Raw genomic sequence first — 19,288 nt, forward strand, 5'->3', positions numbered from 1 at the left:
GAAATGCAATCTCATAAATATCATTAAAAACCGTAACAATATAAATGTGTAATACATAGAACAGAGGGAGACTTTTCCCAGTTGGGTTTCTGATAGTTCCCTGCTGCTTATATTTCCTCAACAAAATGACATAACTACATTAAATTTTAAAAAATTAAAGAACATGCATAATTTGCATGGGAGAAAATAACAAATTATTTGTTAACAAATTAAAAAGCTACCTGTAGGAATAAGTGCACACAGTGTATGTTCTATAGCATTACAGCATCACAATTTTCCACTTATGTATCTGAGTACAGCCATTTAAAAGCACCTTACAGTAATGTCACTGCATGGTTAGCCGAACACTTGCAACATGGCCTTTTGCACAACCAGGTATAACCTAGTTATAGGATATTTTAGTACTTCAGAGCAGAACCTTTGTTAATATTTTCCAAACCCTCTAGATGTGCAGTAAACTTAATAAAGAATTTCCTAGGTTATGGCAATCCTGAAAACTGGATAGTTTCTTCAGTTAAACTAGATACTAAGCCTTTACTTACCATTATCAGTCAGTAACAACACACATCCAACATAATCTTTCAAAGTTCAGCTTAAAAAAGGATTCCCAACAATGTCTCAATGTGGCTGAAGAACACAAGTTTATAAACAGCACTTTTGGTTAATTTAAGCTACTTTCAATAGCCATATAAATGGTTGTCATCTTAACTAGATCCATTTTTACATCCCTCTGTATTTCTATTTGCAAACATGAATCTGTCTAATCAATAAGAGTATATCTATGCAGGCAATACATAGCCGAGGATTTACTGTAGGGATATAATGCCATCTGCTGCTACAGTTGCTGCTATAGCAGGGGAGATGAAAACCAAAGACATAACTGAGTCTTTATTTCTTTAATTATGCTTTAGAGATACCTCTAAGATCAAATTATTCCATTTATATCTTAAACACAAACATTAAACCTGACAGAGTCAGAGCCCAGACATTCATAGAAAGGATGGGTGTTTTGTTTTTATTCATTCTCACCACCCCACAACACACACACCTCTACTGCCTCCTAGTTCTGAATTACAATATTTTCAGGATAGATTTACAAAACAATTTCTCCCATCCTTTTACTGATTCATGCCGAACTGGCTTGTGTAAAGGATCCACCATGGTTTTACAAATGTTGTGGCTGGAGAATCCAGGTCATATAACAACTTGATCCTTGGCTATCATTCTACTTCCATGATCAGAAGTGGAATCCCTCTGACTATCAGCTGCTGGGGGAAAAATAGTGGAAGAGGCCACTGGCCTTTACATACTTCTTATAGACTTCTAATGGGCATCAGCTTCACCACTGTAGAAACAGCCTATGAACCAGACTGGCTTTTGGTCTGATCCAACAGGACTCATCTCATGTTACTTATCAGAAAGAAGCATCAATGAGTAATGATGTACAAGGTTTCCCGAAAACTTCTCGTCTGCTATGATTATTAATAATTATTATTATCCATTTCCTCAGCAATTTGTACCCACAGAAATGTGATAGGTGTGCCACCCACCAGCCACTGTACTACGGTAATGGTAAGCATATAGGCCTGGCCAGCACTCCAAACGACTCCAAATGCACATATCTAGTATCATCTACAATGTAAAGGGAGGCACAACAGACATATAGGGCTCCTCTAGGAAATCACTGTGGACAGGGTTCCTTGAAGACTATCTGTTTAACTAGCTATGATATGCCTGGTTTAAAAGGAGCTATGATAGCAGGGCCAGTGTGCCCAGGACCTGAGAAAGTGAGGCTGGATATGCAACAAAGCAGAGAGGGCAGCCAAGGGTTTGAGAGACTCACTGCATGATTCTTCCCTTATAACAAAATTGTTTCCTGAAGTGGTCTTGCACAATATCACCTCTCAGGTAGAAGTGGCCAAAACAAAACTGCAAAAATAAAGTCATCAGAAAAAAGTACTTCAAGCTAGACCAGATCAGAACACTGGTTACAGCCTAGTCTTCTTCAACTATAAAAATAGGAATTTTATAGTTTGTCACTGTTAACATCTCATAAAATGAAAACATAAGGTATGTTTAAGCATTTGCCCCTAAGTACCTGTAATAACATGTCATACAAGCAAATGGGAGAATAAAAATATTTGGTATTAGTCTACTGATCAAGAAGCACAATTACATGTCAAACTTTTAATTGCTACCATCCTGTTAAACTTTTACTTGGAGATCAAACAAAATTCTTTCAATCTTTCTCAAGCTCAACCGATCAGTTCTTTATAATATCTGTAGTATGTGTGTCTCCTAAAGTTAGGGTGAACTAAATACTTTTCCCTTAAAGAATGCATCTTATTTTTCCCTTTTCTCTAAAAATGCAGGAAACACCAAGTAATGACAGAAATACAGTAGAAACTGCACAAATGAGGAACTGTCAATTCAACAGAACTATTAAAAGAATAAATCTTGCATACCCAGCTGTGAAATATAATACAATATAGCAAACTCTGTTAAATGCTTGAAATAAAAGACAAAATGCAATGTAATCTCAAACTGTTTAATGAATACAACTGCTGAAAATATGAAGTACTTTCATACAGCACACTGAAATGAACTTGACTGCAAATAGAGAAAAGATGTAAAGAAAGAGATGCAAATCACCCCAACACATTCATCCACAGACTAGTAACACCAGTTTTGCAATCTGTTCTGTGAACAGCAGCTTCAGCATGTACACAAAGCTCCTTTGACCAAATAGGTTTCAAATCCCTTTTAATGAACTAAGTAGCTCTATATGTGCAGATCACCTCCCTCTACTAAAATGAACGCAGCTGCTCATGAGCGTAAGAGCACATGCAGATCTCTGGATCAGGATTAATTTGCCTCACATATCCACAAATAACATGCTTTTCTGTATAACATTAAATTGTGCAAATAGCTTAGGGAAAACACCTACCTTTGAGGTGCGTTGGAGCTGATCACCTACATACGTTTTACGAAACTGATCCAAAAACCAGAGTACAGCAAATTCCACTTTCTCATTGCTAGAGCGTGGTAACTGGGCATCCATCAAAGAAATTAGCTGAAATACTCTGAAATAAGTAAAAAATCTGTAAGTTCTTTTTAAACTTAATATTCAAAATAATTCACAAGTGCACCAGTCATTTAAATAGCCAAACATATCCTCAGTTGTATCCGACTGTGTCCTTCTGTTCACAGAAGAGCTTTTGATCCTGCGGACACCTCCACTAACAGAAGAGGAGGGCAAGTGATTTTCACGAGTTTCCCTCCCCACACATGCCCTGTTCTGGATCTGAATTCATACAACAAAGCAGAAGTGCTGACTAGGATATGAGTATCACAGGGTAGCCAATAGGGAACCAATTGGGTCAGTTTATTGTTTAACATCTACCTGGCTAAAATTTTATTTTGGAAACTCTTTTCTACATAATATTCTTTGTTGTACAGTAGGGCCCTGCTTTACGGCGCTTCGCTTTACAGCAATTCACTAATACAGTGGTCTCAATTAGACACAATTAAACTAAAGCCCCACTCATACAGCACTTGTTCCACTTTTACAGAGGTTTTCAGGCATCGCGCACCATTCTACTCAATGAGTTCTGCTTTACAGCGGGGATCCGGAACGTAACCCGCCGTATGAGTGGGGCCCTACTGTATAATATTCTTTGCAAGTTATTTCCCTTTTTCTCTGTATGTTATTTTAATGCTCCTGGCTTGGCTCCTGGCTCACTGCCTGCCGGATATGCCTACCCAAGTCCTAAGATCCTCTTCAAAGGCCCTACTACAGATGCCTCCATCAAGTGGCTACCAAGGAAGGGGCCTATTCAGCAGCAGCACTCCAACTGTGAAATTGATTCCCCAGAGAGGTTCACCTGGTACCTTCTCTATGGTCTTTTCAGAGCCAGGTAAAGACTTCTTTATTCATCCAGGCTTTTAAACTCTGTTTTAAATCTAGACTGTAAATTGTTTTATATTGTCTCTGTTACAAGGACTTTTTTCTGTCTTTTATCACTTATTGTTTGTTTTATTTATTAGATATTGCATGTTAATATTTTGTTTATAAGCCATCCAAAAAATATTTATAAATAACATCCAACGTCCTGGGTCCAGTGCTCTTCAACATTTTTATTAACGACTTTGATGAGGAAGTACAGAGCATGCTTATCAAATTTGCAGATGATACAAAATTGGGGGGCATAGCTAATACCGTGGAAGACAGAAACTAAATTCAAAGGGACCTTGATAGGCTGGAGCACTGGGCTGAAAACAACAGAATGAAATTCAACAGGGATAAATGCAAAGTTCTACACTTAGGAAAAAGAAACCAAATGCAGAGTTATAAGATGGGGGATACTTGGCTCAGCAGTACAACATGTGAGAAGGATCTTGGAATTGTTGTTGATCACAAGCTGAATATGAGCCAACAGTGCGATGTGGCTGCAAGAAAGGCAAATGTTATATTAGGCTGCATTAACAGAAGTACAGTTTCCAAATCACGTGAAGTATTAGTTTCTCTCTATTCAGCACTGGTTAGGCCTCATCCTGAGTACTGCGTCCAGTTCTGGTCTCCACACTTCAAGAAGGATGCAAAGAAACTGGAACAGGTTCAGAGGAGGGCAACAAGACTGATCAGGGGACTGGAAACCAAGCCCTATGAGGAGAGACTGAAAGAACTGGGCATGTTTAGCCTGGGGAAGAGAAGAGAGAGGGGAGATAAGATAGCACTCTTCAAGTACATGAAAGGTTGCCACAAAGAGGAGGGCCGGGATCTCTTCTCGATCGTCCCAGAGTGCAGGACACGGAATAATGGGTTCAAGTTGCAAGAAGCCAGATTTCGACTGAACATCAGGAAAAACTTCCTAACTGTTAGAGCAATACGACAATGGAACCAATTACCTAGAGAGGTAGTGGGCTCTCAGACACTGGAGGTATTCAAGAAGCAGCTGGGCAGCCATCTGTTGGGAATGCTTTGATTTGGATTCCTGCATTGAGCAGGGGGTTGGATTTGATGGCCTTGTAGGCCCCTTCCAACTCTACTATTCTATGATTCTAAGAAATAATAAATAATAAAAAAATTAAAATAGGGATGGTAGCTGTGTCTAAGCCACTCAAAGGATATAAGGTTAGCAACTGCTGGAGTAGAGTTGGGGAAACTTTTTCAATCCAAGGGCTACATTCCTTTGTCAGCAAATGTCGAGGGGAGGGGCATTTAGTGGCGGGTGGGGCCAAAAGCAAAAGTAGGTGAAGCCGAAGATGTGATGCTTAAATTTTTACAGTACGCTACCTTCCAGTACATAAACGTGTGTGCACATACATGCACTATCCATTCAATCATCCGTCACATCATCATAGTACTAGGACACATTTCAGCCAGGCAAAAACACCCAAGGAGGGTATGGAGCAGTGCTGGTTATGTGGGGGAGGGCTTGGGGGAAGGGGCTGTCCTGGGGATAGTTCTGAGACATAGAGAAGCCTGGAGGGCTGCATTTTGGCCCTCTGGCCTGAGATTCTCACCCGTGCTAAAGGGTAGATAACGCCATTAAGAACATAACCCATTCCGTACTAGCAATTAGGCCACTGTTTCACTAGTACCTCTATAAAATGAGGACTTTGGGCTGTTGCAGCCATTAACTTTCATAGCCTTCAGGTCTTTTGATCTTTATTGGTGTAGTAACCTGTGGCCCTCCAGATGCTGTTGAGCACAACTCCCATCATGCTTCATCACTGGCCATGCTGGCTAGAACTGATTTGGAGTTAAGAGTCCGACAACATCTGAAGGGCCACAGGTTAGCCACCACAATCTATATAGATAATCTAATGTGCCTGCTTGCATGGACACAGCCAAGGATTGATAGCTTACAACATTCTGTGTGCAGAACTATGGTCATCAAGCTGGCAGAATTCGGCAACTTCAGTGTTTGCTTCTTAACAAGCAACGTTTTGGTTTTACAGTTACAAAGATGTATGAAAACATGGAAGCTCTAGTTACAAATAGGTCCAGTTATCTAGGAGGGAAACTTAGGAACACAGAAAACTGCCTTATACTGAGTCAGACCAGTGGTCTATCTAGCTCAGTATTGACTACACTGATTGGCAGTGGCTCTCCAAGGTTTCAGATTGGAGTCTGTCTCAGAGATGGCAGGGACTGAACCTGGGACCTTCTGTATACAAAGCAGATGCTCTTCCACTGAGCTATGCCATTCCCCTAGTTTTGAAGTCATGCAGGACACTTCCAAGTCCTTCTTCCATATTCTCCTATTTCTTATTTATTTGTTTAACGAAGTTTATATACTGCTTGATTGTAATAAAAACTCAAAGCAGTTTACAAAAACCTCTTAACCAGTAGTGTAATGGCAAATTCAGAAGCGCAGGGTTCCTTCCTGATAGTCACGTCGTGCTCTATCACAGCCACATCCCCTTTCCCCTCATCTCCCTTGCTTTCCCTGTTGTCTCATGAGTCCACACTCCACTACAACAGACATCTCTGGGAGCCAATCAGCATGACAGGGGAAGGCTGTGCATAACTACTCAGAAGAGTCTTCTTAGTGGCTGACTCGCGTCCTTTCACTCTGATTAGCTCCAATATTTTGAAAGCGCTCTGTTGTGCCTATTAACAGTATCATAACTTTGTTACTATGGTGCAGAATCTCAAATTGTTGGATGCAGAATTTCTTTCACTCACCAGCAAATGATATATATTTTTATTAAGAGGTCCCATACCGTAAGTCCTCCTCTTGTAAAATATATCCATCAGCCTGTTTAAATCTGCATAGACGACAATCCCAAGCAGCAAAATGAATGTGCAGCTACTCTTTTATATCCACACATTCTGTGGAGGGGGACCACAGGTGAATTAGAAGTTCCTTTACATCTGTGTCACTTAACCCAATGATAGGGCTGGTCCTTTGCAAGGTTATTTAGTATCTATCTATCTATCATTACAGACGGACGTTGCGGACGTTGTCTGTACCAGAAGGGGCGATTGGTGCGGGTGTCTCTAGCTCGTCCTAATGTCCTAGAATTCCAAAAGGACTGTGGCTGTGAATATGGGTGGATGGCTCTTCAAAACAGCCTTCTGTCCTCTCTTCCTGGAGGAGGGCATAGATTTCTTCTTGTCCTTGGATTCCAAGACACTTGCTAGTGCTTCGTCACCAAATAACTTGCCTCCCACGTATGGCTCCGAAGCCAGGTTAGAGCGAGCTGTGGCATCTGCTTCCCAGTGATGCAGTCATAGGGTTCTACCGGTGAGGACACCCGCTGCTAATGACCTTGATGCAAATTGCATGGCATCCATGGATGCATCTGCCATGAAGGTCACTGCCCGGGAGACTTTTAACAAGGATTTGCGTGCTTTGGCAGGGTCCTGTTGTGGGCCATCCAGAAGGTCCTCTAGCCATAAGAGAGAAGCCCTTGCGAAGACAGAAGATGCTGCTGCTGGTCTGATGGAAAGTGCGCTAGCCTCATGTACCCTTCTGAGGCCTTGGTCCAGTTTGCGTTCAGTAGCATCCTTAACGTGAGCACCTGAGTCTTTAGGATTCAAAGATGGATTTAGAAGATTAATTATGGGCACATCTACTAGTGGGACTTTCAGCTGGTCCATGATCTGTTGTTCCAGTGTACAGAACTTGTTAGGTGTTGGCACCGACTTCTTGAACTGTAAAGGAACATCGAACTCAGATTTGATCGCTTTAGGTAGTAATGCAGGGAGCTAGAGCTACCTGGATTTAGGTTTTGGGTCTGGACACACAGTCAGAATCCTGGACTTTGACGGAACTGGAGGGTCATCAGGGGAGTGTAATCTGAGGGCCTCCATTGCCTTGCATAAGAGGGGGAGGAAATGGGGCTCTTGGAAAATTCTGTTGCTTGAAATCTCTTCCGATTCTGACTCCCCACTCCAGTCCTCTTCGTCTAAGACAATCAGTTCATTGTCTGGATTGACAGGTGTCTCCTCTGTAGGTTGAGCGTGCCTACATTCAGCAGCCGCATAAGGGTCAGGTGAACTGTGTGCTGCAGGAGGCTGCAGGTTGGAAGATGATTGGATGGCTGAGGAAGAACCCTCTGTTGCCTGAGTTCCCTGCGTGCCACTAGGGAGGTGCTGGAGGATGCTGTGCCTGAGAGATCCCTGGTCAAATCCACTAACAGGGAAGCCCTGAGCTGATCCTTCAACTGTTGAAACATGTGATCCGAGAAATATAGTTGAAGAGGCTGAATGTGTGCACAACAGGGGTGATATGCCTCTCCTTGTAGTTGGTGAGCGGAGGGAGAAGAGAGGGGACTGGAATCCTTCCCCTTCTGTGACGTGGATGGTCCGGTAAGAGGCAGACATATCTGTAAAACCCATGAAATCCTCAGGTGAGGATCTGGTAGAAAAAACCGAATCCAAACCAGGGTGGGCTTATATGCCTTCTTCCTCAGATAGTGACTCTTGGTCTCTTTGAGTCCTGAAAGCGGTACTGCGTGAGTCCCTCCCCTCGTCTGCATTATGATCACCAGGAGCTTGCCTGGTCTGACTGGTCTGCCTGTCCGTCATGGGCACTGCACCATCTGAAGCCACCCTGCCTGCTATGTTCATTGCCTCAGCCACCTCCAGCCTGTCGGAAGAGGGGTGGGCCATGGCCGTCTCCATCTGGACATTTGGCCCAAAGGAAGGCCGTAAAGCCTGTCTGGGTAATGGTGGTGGCGCTTCTCCTAGTTTGGGCGGGAGCGGCTTAGGCCTCTTTTCTGGCCTGTCAGATTTGCGGCTTGCTTTCCCCGTGGTGCTACCACGCAGCAGGTCTTATGGGGGCTGGGTGCTATCAGGCGTCTACGTTCCCACTGATGCTTCGGGGGCGGCTGGCACATCTTGTTGCAGCCGTTAAGGCGAGGACACACCGCTAGCTTAGGAGGGGGAAAGAGGACTCCTCCTTGGGCTTGCGCAACGAGCACTGCTGCTGCAAGGTGGGAAAGGAGCGTTGGTGACTCAAACGTTGCCGCCAGATTCCATCTCCGCTGATAATGAGATCAGCGGGGGGAGTGTACAGCCAAGAGTGGCGGTGACAAGCCAGTCTGGGTGAAGGGGAGGGGGCGTTAAGTCCTCCCATAGAGCGCCCCTTACAACTTCCACCCCTGCACAGTTCTGGTGGGGAAGGGAGAGAAATCCCTTTCTTGGTTTTCCTCGCACCGCAGAAGAGCTCCGGGGCAGGAAAGGGGGGAGGGATTTTTTTTAAAAAAAAGGGGGGGGTAAAGTCGGAGAAGGAAATGCAAAGGATATAAGACAAATGCAAAAAAAATATACAGGCCTGAACACAGAGCAGAGAGCGATCAACCGTTGTGTGTGAAGCCAGAAGAGAACTGAGCTGGGAGCTACACAGAACAGGAAGTTCCTGCAAAAATCAACAGTGCTCTTCTTCCTTCAACTGCTAGGTGGAGCTACTTACCCACCTGGTATCATCTTTCCATGCACAGGAGAAACCACCTTTCAGATGAGACCAATGGTCCATTTTCCCCAGGTAGCATGCTCTCACGTGGGATGTACCAAAGCAGCCCTAGTAGGGAGGGACTACCTGCTGCCTAAACATGAGAAACAACCTGTTGCAGAACATGCCTGCCAAAAGAAGCATCAGCAGAGGCATAGCCGTCTATCTTATAGTGCCTGATGAATGAGTCTGGAGTAGACCATAGAACCTGCAAATATCTGCAAGAAGTGCATTTGTTGCGAATGGAGCTGTGGTAGCTGCAGATCTGATAGAATGCACTGTGATATTGCAAGGTACCAGAAGCTTGAGTGACTCGTAGGCCAAGGCAATGCAAGCACGCAACCAACAAGATACGGTGGATTTCGCCACTTTCTCCCCAGATACTAAATGGCAGATAGTTAGGTAGATACTAATAATGATTCCATTAGCCGTATGTCTTGGGTACAGCAAAGACAGACTCTGAGAGCTCTGCGGATATCTAGAGAGTGCCAGGCTTTCTCAAGCGGGTGAACAGGATTAGGAAAAAAGGATGGGAATACAATGTCCTGGTTACAGTGAAATGCAGAGCTTACTTTGGGTTGGAAAAATGGGTCTCAACACAAAACTAATGAGTCCTTATGAAACGTGCAGAGATGGCGGGCCAATGACACCTCCCAACTCTGACACCCATCTAGCCAAAGTGGCACCCACTAGAAAAAGGTTTTTAAAAGAAAGCACCCAACAAGGGCATGGTCCTGAGGGGCTCAAATGGAGAGCACTGCAGTGCTTGGAGCACCTTCTGTAAACTCCAGGATGGAAAGTGATGACATACTGCCGGAGCGAGCGAAGCAGCTCCCTTCAAAAAATGTTTAACCAGAGGGTGAGAACCCATGGGGATACCTGACAAGTTAACAGACAAAATCAAAGAGATACTAGAAGTTTGGCAATGCAAGGTATTGAACTTCAGTCCCATCGTCAAACCTTTGTGAAGAAACTGTAATACCTGTTGGACCATGGCTTTAGAAAGTTGTAGACCACAGGAGACACACCAGCTGGAAAATGCCAACCACGTACTCTGATAAATTTGATTAGTCCACATCCATCTAGAGGCGAGAATGGTATCAATAACCTCCTGCAACAGGCCGGTGCAGATCAATTGTGTCCGCTCAAATGCCAAACTGTCAGACTCAGCCAGTGGGGATGTGGATGCCAGACTGGTCCCTGCGACAGAAGATCCAGCCTCACTGACAACCTCCAAGGATCTGCTACCGATAAGGCGAGAAGATCCAAGAACCACAGATGGCATGGCCAGTATGGGGTTAGTAGAACTAATTGAACCCATTCGCGCCCAGGTTTACTCAGTGTTCTGCCTAGCAGGAGAGCAGGTAGAAAAGCGTATAGGAAGCTGTCTGGCCAAGGAGTCTGAAGAACATCTACAGGCTCGGTCTTTGTCTCTAGATACCTTAATAAGAACCAGGGAAGCTGAGAGCTGTTGCTTGAGGCAAACAGATCCACAATCAAAGGACCAAATGGTGCTGGAGGAGACAAAACACTGCTGGATGTAACCTCCATTCCCCTGGAATCACTTGCTGTCTGCTTAACAAGTCTGCAGTGACATTCAAAACCCCACTGAGATGTTCCGCCCTGAAGGACAGCAGCTGTTTCTCGGCCCAATTGAATATCAGAGTGGTCTCTGCCTGAAGAATTCGAGACCTGGTGCCCCCTTGTCGGTGCAAGTGCGATTTCACACATATGTTGTCCGTACGGAGCAGGACATGAGTAAAATGAAATGTTGTCTGGAAGTGACTGCCCTCAGCTCCAGCCAGTTTATGCTATGACACCTCTCTAACATGGACCAGGTGCCTTGAATGAAGCAGGAGTTGCAGTGAGGCCCCCAGACGATCAGACTGGCATCTGTTGTAAGAATACTCCTGTCCGGCTCTCAGAATGGAGCCCCCTTTTGAAGGTTCTGAATTAAAGACCACCACCAGAAGGAAGACCGCAGTGAGAAGGAAAGATGAATCACCCAGTGCGTGGAATTCGCAATGTCCAACTGAAACGGCAATAAGGCCCATTGGAGCGGACAAGTATGATGATAAGCCCAAGGAACAATATGGATGGTTGATACAAGTATGCCCAGGACTTTTGCCAGTAACATAACCTCTGCCATTGTGTGGCCGATCAGGAGACATGCCATGTCCTTAATCGCTGAGATTCGTTCTGGTGATAGGAAGACCATGGCTTCAGCTGTGTTCAGAATGGCTCACAGATGCTGAAGACGTTGAGTAGGAGACAGATGACTTTTCTCTAGGTTGACTAGAAACCCATGGTCCCTCAGGGCTACAAGAGTAAGACAAACATGAATTAAAAGCCTGATCCCTAGAATCCACCCAGATCAGTAGGTCGTCCGGATACAGATAAATGTGGACCCCCTGGAGGCGGAGGTGGGCAACCAGGGTGACCATCACCTTTGTAAACACTCTCACAGCCGATGAGAGACGGAACGGCAGGACCCGATACTGGAAATCGTGGTGGCCAAATGCAAACCTCAGGAAGCATCTATGAGCAGGGCAAATTGGAACATGCAGATATGCCTCTTTTAAATCAGTGGATGCCTAGAAGTCCCCCTCCTGTACTATCTCTATGATTGAGGCTAAGGATTCCATTTTGAAGTGACAATATCTCATGAACCAGTTCAGAAACTTAAGGTCTAGAACAGCTCTTCATAAGAGATCCCTCCTGAGGACTGCAAACAGAATGGAGTAGACCCCTACATAGCACTCGTTTAGTGGCACTAGTTCTATGGCTGCTGTGTGCTGAAGGTGCTGTATGGCTACCTCCATCACCAACCATCTCTCCAGGGAGTGGGTTGGGAGATAGGATAAAAATCTGTTCGGGGAAATTAACCAGAACTTTATTTCGTAGCTGTAAGATATGAGGTCTCTTACCCAAGATTCCATAGTTATGTGCTGCCAATGTGCCACAAAATGAAGTAATCTGCCTCCAATAGGGATGGTGTCAGTAATGTCTTTGTTGATGGCCTCCCCTTCCCATAGGGGAGAAAGAGGGACCAGGCCTGCCCTGTTATTGAAGATGCCCATGGAATCACTGCTTGTACCAAGAGCCTTTGGTGGGTTGAAAATCACGGGCCCTTCCCCCAGTTTGTGTTCCTTGAAAAGGCTGAAAGGAAGGGTATGGAGCAAACCTTCCAAATGACCTCCGGTCCTCTTTTTTATTCGTGGCTAAGACTGGCTTCTGCTTATCCTTAGGGTCCACCAAGCCAGATTTGAGAGCCTCTTCTTCAAATAACATAGTGCCCATATAGGGTGCCATAGAGAGGTTGGATCAGGCCATAGTATCAGCATCCCAATGTCAAAGCCAGAGAATCCTCTGTGCAACCACACCTGCCAACATAGCACGAGCTGCAAATTGTGTTGCGTCCAGAGCGGCATCAGCCACAAAAGCCACTGACTTGTGGAGCTTCACAAGAACCCTTCTGATCTTGGCAGGATCAGGATTGGCGTTGTCCAGGAGGTCATCCAACCACATCATGGAAGCTCTAGTGAATATAGATGCTGCGCAAGAAGCCCTGATAGAATAGGCCTTTGCATCATGGCTTTTACAAAGGGCAAAATCCATTCTTCATTCAGACAAGTCTTTGAACTGGGAGTTCCCTTCTCTGGGAAGAAGAGCCTTGGTAACCAAAGCTGAAATTGGCTTGTCCACTGCTGGAATCTTTGAACAATTCATAAAGTCAGTGGCCAAGGAATAGTGTTTATTAGCCAAGACTGGAACGTGTCTGGCATGCAGAAGGCAAGCGCATTCCTCCTTTGCCAACTTATCAAGGCGGTCCTCAACAGGTAGAGACTGTATCGCGGACCTAGGAGTTCTCAGCACCTGGAGCAGATTGGAGGCCCAAGATTTCCCATGTCCTGCAAAACAGAGGTAAGAAATTGGCTGAAGCAAAGAGACGGTGAGAGGTATCCTCCTCTGCTTCTGATTCTCCAGTTATCTCCTTCAGTGTCCAGTGGAATAGAAGGGTCCACTAAGTCTGCCACGTTGCCCATAGGTCTGCCTCTGGTGACATCAAAGGGATTCAGCGACACGGATTGACCTTTATCTGAATGGCTGTGAGAAATAATGATCCTGGCGTGTAGTTGCATAAGAGGTAGGCCTCGAAGACTTGTGCAGGACTGGGCCTGCAGCTGCACTGGCAGTTGAACTTGCAAGAAGGAGCCCAACAACACATCTTTCAGTTGAGAAACAAATTCAGTAGTCAACTGCAAACCAAGCAAAGGTGATTGGGAGAGGAGGTAGCTTTGTAGCCGCTGGATGAGCCTGTTGAGGTGGTGATGTGACAGCAGCAGGGCCAGGTGATTGAGCTCTAGTTTTAGGAATAATAACAGGCAAAACCAGCAACTGGCAAACCAACAGTACAGACACAGGAATCTGGTGAGCAGTAGACGGCTGACCCGGGAAACCATCAAAACCCTCATCTGATGATACAGCTGGAAAGTGAAAGAGGGCAGTCAGTCTCTCTTGACCTGTAACCAATGCCTCCTCCACCACCTCAGTGGCTGTAGTGGAGGATGCTTCCAACATGCTTGGAAGAGACCCATACCATGCCCATCTGGCTGCAAGCTGAGCCGAGGAGTGCTTGACTTTGGCCGCCGTCTTAGAATGGTGCTCAGCGGCCTTGCATTTTGGTGTCTTGGAAGAATTTTGGATTTTGGAGAAGTTGTGGCAGATATGCAAAGCTGTTCCACCTCAAGGTTTAATCTATAGCATCTACAGTTGGTGTTTGGCTTGCCATGGTATACATGCACACAGTAGAGGGGTGTGGTACCAGGAGTCCAAGACATGCACTGGAAGAAGGGTGCAGTAATTTAAACACTTAAGACACCCCAGACCAGCCTTTCCCATCCAGTGTGCCTCCAGATGTTGTTGGACCACAACTCCCATCAGCCTCAGCCAGCATTGCCAATGGTCAGGAAAGATGGGAACTGTGGTCCAACAACATCTGGAGGCACATCTGGTTGGGAAAGGCTGCCCTAGACAGTTACACACACACTGTAAGGGGGTGCGGTGATTTCACATTTAGACACATGCACATGGTAGAGGGGTGCAGTGAAATGACACTTAGACATATGCACACAGTAAAGGGACGCGGTGAACTGATACTTAGACACATGCACACAGTAGAGGGGTGCGGTGAATTGGCACTTAGACACACACATACGCTAGAGGGGTGCGGATTTCACATTTAGACCCTGTAGAGAGGAGCGATGAATTAGGGGCTCAAGCCCACACCCATGGTCTAGGGGTGCAGTACAGCCCCAACTCCATGTAGCAATTATGCTTTCTTCCTTTCAGTATTTCTTAATTTATACATAGATATAGATACATAGATATAAAAATAAATACCTATATATGCCCTTCAGGTAACAGAAGTGAGTAGACAACCACGAAGGGCTAAAAAGCCTTCCACAAAAAGAGTGGAAAAATTGAAACAAAAAGAATGGGAAAAACTGAAACAAAATGGCGGACAGGAAGGCTAAAGAGGCAAGAAGCTGCCAAAATGGTGGGCAATGGAAAAGGGCGGGAAACTACCAACCGCACAGAGCTGCCACCACGAGCTGCAAAAGGCTCGTCTCAACCTTATCTTAAATGAACGTACACACAGGGAGGGAGCACCACCACCACCCCCGCGAGCAGCCGCTGCCACAAACTCCATATGGAATCTGCTAGTAAGCGCCGCAGCTCCAGGGGCCTACTGGAGCCGCAGACTCTGGTAAGGTCCACTATCCCGCAGAGGGGGGAAGATACAAATATTTTCCAGGGCTGCAGCCGCGAGCCCTGTGAGGGAAGGCAGCAGGCTCTCTACTAGTAAGGGCAGCCGGCTCTCTCATGGGGCCACAGCCGCAAGCCCCATGAAGCTGGAAAAAGGGGAAATCTCTGGCAGCCAGCTCTCTTTGTTACCAAGGGGGGTCCCCTGGACTGCAGCTGCGAATCCCACGAAAGAGAAAACTGGGAGGGAGGAGAGAAGGTGGAGAGGGCTGGGATTTATGCTAGGGCTTGTAAGATCCAAGAGGAAAGAAAACAGCCCCACACCGAAAAGCACTCTCATGCTCCTCACACCTCTCCCACACAGACAAAAACTCACTACACAAATGGTAAGGAGAACTGCCTCAGACGAAAGCAAGAATGAACTGGAGTGGGGCTGGAACCAGCAGCCCGGGTCTTGTTTCCTGTGCATTCTTGCCTTCAGACACTAGGAGGTGCTATAACCATTCTGCAGTTTGGGTGCAGACAATTCTGCAGTTTGGGTGCGGACAAGCCTTCTGGGAAAGAGAATTTTACAGTTCGGGTGCTGCAATCAAGAAGGTCCATTCTGATTACTATCAACAATGCTTCTGACAGTGGTAGCACACTGAACAGGGCCTCCCCTCAGAAGGTTGCAGGATCATATCAGTTGAAGCAGTCTAAATACCCTGATCCCAAACCATTTAGGGGATTGAAGGCAATGACCAGCACTTTGAATTAAGTTCAAAAGCAAGGCAGGAGGCAGCGAGGGTAAAATATAGGGCTCACATACTCTGAAAAACAGGCTCCCATCAACACCCTGGCTGCAGCAGCTTTTTAAAGGCATCTCCACAAAGAATGCATCGCAATCATCTAATCTGGCCAAAAATGCCTTCTCCATGAAGGGTGCAATGGATATTCCAGCTAAAGCTTTGCAAAAGTGTTCCTGGCTACAGACACCAGCTGACCACCCAGAGCAATGCTGGATTCAGTACACATGTGTGGACCTGATTCTTCAAAGGAAATCCAGCCCTGTCCAAAATGGCCAAACTAACCACTCATGAGCTGTCCTACTGTACCAAAGCATTTCTGTCTTGTCTATGTTTCAGCTCATTAGCCCACATCAAATCCAACACTGGGCCCAGACACTACCTCCCTAAATGCAGTATTTTCCCCTTCCCTAGTCACATGATCTTGAATCCAACTGACCTGAACCTTTCTGGGGTACCATTGTGATGAGGCTGTTGAAACAGCACAAACTATTTAACTTTTTGAAGAGGGAATAACATCATGAAGTTTGAGGAGAGAAAAAAAGTTGCATTTATTTTTAATACTCTGGTGGGGGGGTATTATTATTTATTACATTTCATCTTGTGGTTTATTCAAGGAGCTCAGGACAGACTGTATGGTCTCACCCTTTTGTCCTCACAATATTCCTGATTGAGACAGTGCTTTCTGTTTTTCAGCTTTTGGGCTTAGAACTGTAGAAAAGAATCTGCTGTCAATGGGAGCAGCCAGACTGCCAAGTAATATCTTCTGCATCAATTGCTGGAAGCGAAAGGAAAGGAGAGATACCAGTCCCCCAATTGACTATACCTACTTAGCCGATTTGTCATCACATCGATGACTTCTGCCATACATTCAGCCCAAACAAAAAGAAAGCAACTACTGACAATAGGTTATTATTGCTTCAAAATGCTGATGGGAGACTATCTAGCAGTGTATACTTTCAACCTGCCACTATGTAAGTGGCAACCCAGGATTTTCTCTGCAAATGGACTACTCTGAGATCTAGCCAGTTTGTGCTCTGCCTGTTATCCAAGTCTTGAATGGTGAGTTCCTGGCAGTAAGATCCTGTGATCCAGGATCTCTAGGCCTCAAAGATGCTCTGTGTAGGAAAACACATGCATAGAGCAAAAAAGTGGTTACTTCTTTTGGTGGTTAGAAGAAGCCTTTGCTACTCAGTCTTGTTTTCCACACAGAGAATGTCCAGAAGTGTCAGATCACCTTCCCACAGGAAAAAAAGAACCTGCTGGTTTTAGCTTAAGAGTTGTTATCCTATGCCCTGAAACCTCAGCCACAGATTCAATTTGTCTACCACAATGAATGCCAGAAGCATGCAGTCTGTAGGGACAAGCAGTCAGGTGATTCTGATTTAATACAGAGGAGCTGGCCAGCACTCTCAAATTAATAGCTTTGTAATGCCAGTTCAGATTCCATGTCATTATGGTTTACAAAAGCTGTTCTTTGTTCATCAAATCTCAAAACACAGAGGTGTGAACAGGGCTTTGTGTCAAAGCACCTGGAGCTTGAGGCAGGAATCTCATGCTGTGAAGCTAAGAACTAGTCTAGTGCTTCGTTAGGCAAAAAAGGCAATAGGGTTGTACCACTAAACCCTATAGTAATGTGATGCCTGTGGATTGGCCAGAACAACTATAAAATACTAGCATCTTGATCTTCTGTATTTGGTCAACAGCACTTCAGGCCTGCTATCCTATTGGGCTGGGCACCATACGCTTCTGGGTTGGAAAACATATATCCAAGATCAAGCTCCTGATATGGCCAATTACGGCCCCAGCCCAGCCTAGCACTTCAACAAGAGAAGCCTTTAGGCATTTCTTTCTGGATAGCAACCACTCCATTAAGGTCACTGCAGCAACAGCATATTATGGTAGTAACTGATGGCCACAGAAACTTTCATAATTCACTACAATTCATGGTGACAGCTATCCAATTTAAATAGTTTGGTTTCATTTTAAGGTTTACACAAGTCCATGAAATACAGGATTTTAATTATCATTAGTCAAATGGAGCTTCCATGTTTGGAGGCAGTGTACCTCCGATTGCTGGATGCCGGGCACAAGAACAGGACAAACCTGTTGATAAGCTTCCTAATCTGTCTGGCCAGTGTTGAGAGAGAATGCTAGACTAGATGGATCCTTAGTCAAATTCAGCAAGGCATGTTCTTGACATGCAACCATAGCTGCATGTTGAAAATGTACAATTAGTTAACTCAGCTGTGGCTGAACAACTTTGTCTTTATGTTAGTCTTGACATATCACCCTCATCATTATACATGGGTTTCAGCCCATTTCTGGTCATACTAAGATTTTTTTAAAACTTATTCATCCAAAAAATATAATATTGTATTTTATCCACAGCAGTTTACACTAATAAAACACAACTTTTTAAAAATTTTATGAGAGTAATGATACAAGCTTACCGACAGGATAATTCACCATCCATAGCATCATGTTCATCAGTACTGGTATAAGTTAATCTTCCTCCTACAACAGTTCCGACAAGATATACAAGCCATGCCAAGCGTCCTAACATGCCAGGGAGCAAGTGGGGGGGGGGAAGAGAGAGAGAGAGAGAGAGAATTTATATTACAATTCTATAAAGCATATGAACATTTTCCAGCCAATTCTGGTAAATATTAATGTTTACTGAAAAATGATCCAATTTCTGCCTAATTTATTGAAAACATTTGATTATTCCTGTAATGAACTAGTAAATGGTTGTATAATAGGGCTTTCTTTCAAAATTCATACCCGTGCCATCATGTCTTGCCTTTTACCAGAAAGAGGATGAGAATGAAACCTGGTGATTAACCAAACCACTTAGTTGGCCTTGAGATCCACTGTTAAAATGTTGATCTTCTCCAACATTTTCCATCACTCTTCTAATCTTAAGAATTACTGGCAAACATCAACATTCACCATTTCTGGTATTTATCACCAAGTTTCTGATATTTATCATAACACAGCAGAGACAATAATTCCAGGAATAAAAGAAATGGGACACTGTATTAATCCCAGGTAGTATAATTCTTCCCAACCTTCTGGAACTCTCCCAGTTGCTTCTGATGAATCCCTTGTTTTTGCCAGAATTAAACCACAAAAATGTGGCAGGACCTTAACATTGCACACCTAGAATCTGCTCAATCTGGCGTCAAGCCTGACTGAGGTGAAAGGCTTTCATAGTTCTTTCTGGTAAGTGATCACTACAGATCAACAACATGAAACTCTCTTTCCTCA

General features: G+C 44.6%; 1 protein-coding gene across 7 annotated transcripts in view; it reads right to left on the minus strand.

Annotated features, from left to right (window-relative positions):
- Positions 1-19,288, minus strand: part of RANBP17 (RAN binding protein 17) — a 272,017-nt gene that overhangs the window by 219,905 nt on the left and 32,824 nt on the right. For all 7 annotated transcript variants that reach the window (XR_009762109.1, XM_061622480.1, XM_061622476.1 and 4 more), the window contains exons 13-14: positions 18,472-18,577; positions 2,948-3,083 (exon numbers count right to left, since the gene is read on the minus strand). Coding sequence is in view for 6 of the 7 variants with exons in the window: in XM_061622480.1 (XP_061478464.1) it covers positions 2,948-3,083; positions 18,472-18,577 (242 nt within the window). In the remaining variant the exon portion in view is untranslated. The remainder of the gene's footprint in view (positions 1-2,947; positions 3,084-18,471; positions 18,578-19,288) is intronic.

The sequence above is a fragment of the Rhineura floridana genome, chromosome 4, assembly GCF_030035675.1.
Source record: "Rhineura floridana isolate rRhiFlo1 chromosome 4, rRhiFlo1.hap2, whole genome shotgun sequence".
Classification (NCBI taxonomy): Eukaryota; Metazoa; Chordata; class Lepidosauria; order Squamata; family Rhineuridae; genus Rhineura; species Rhineura floridana.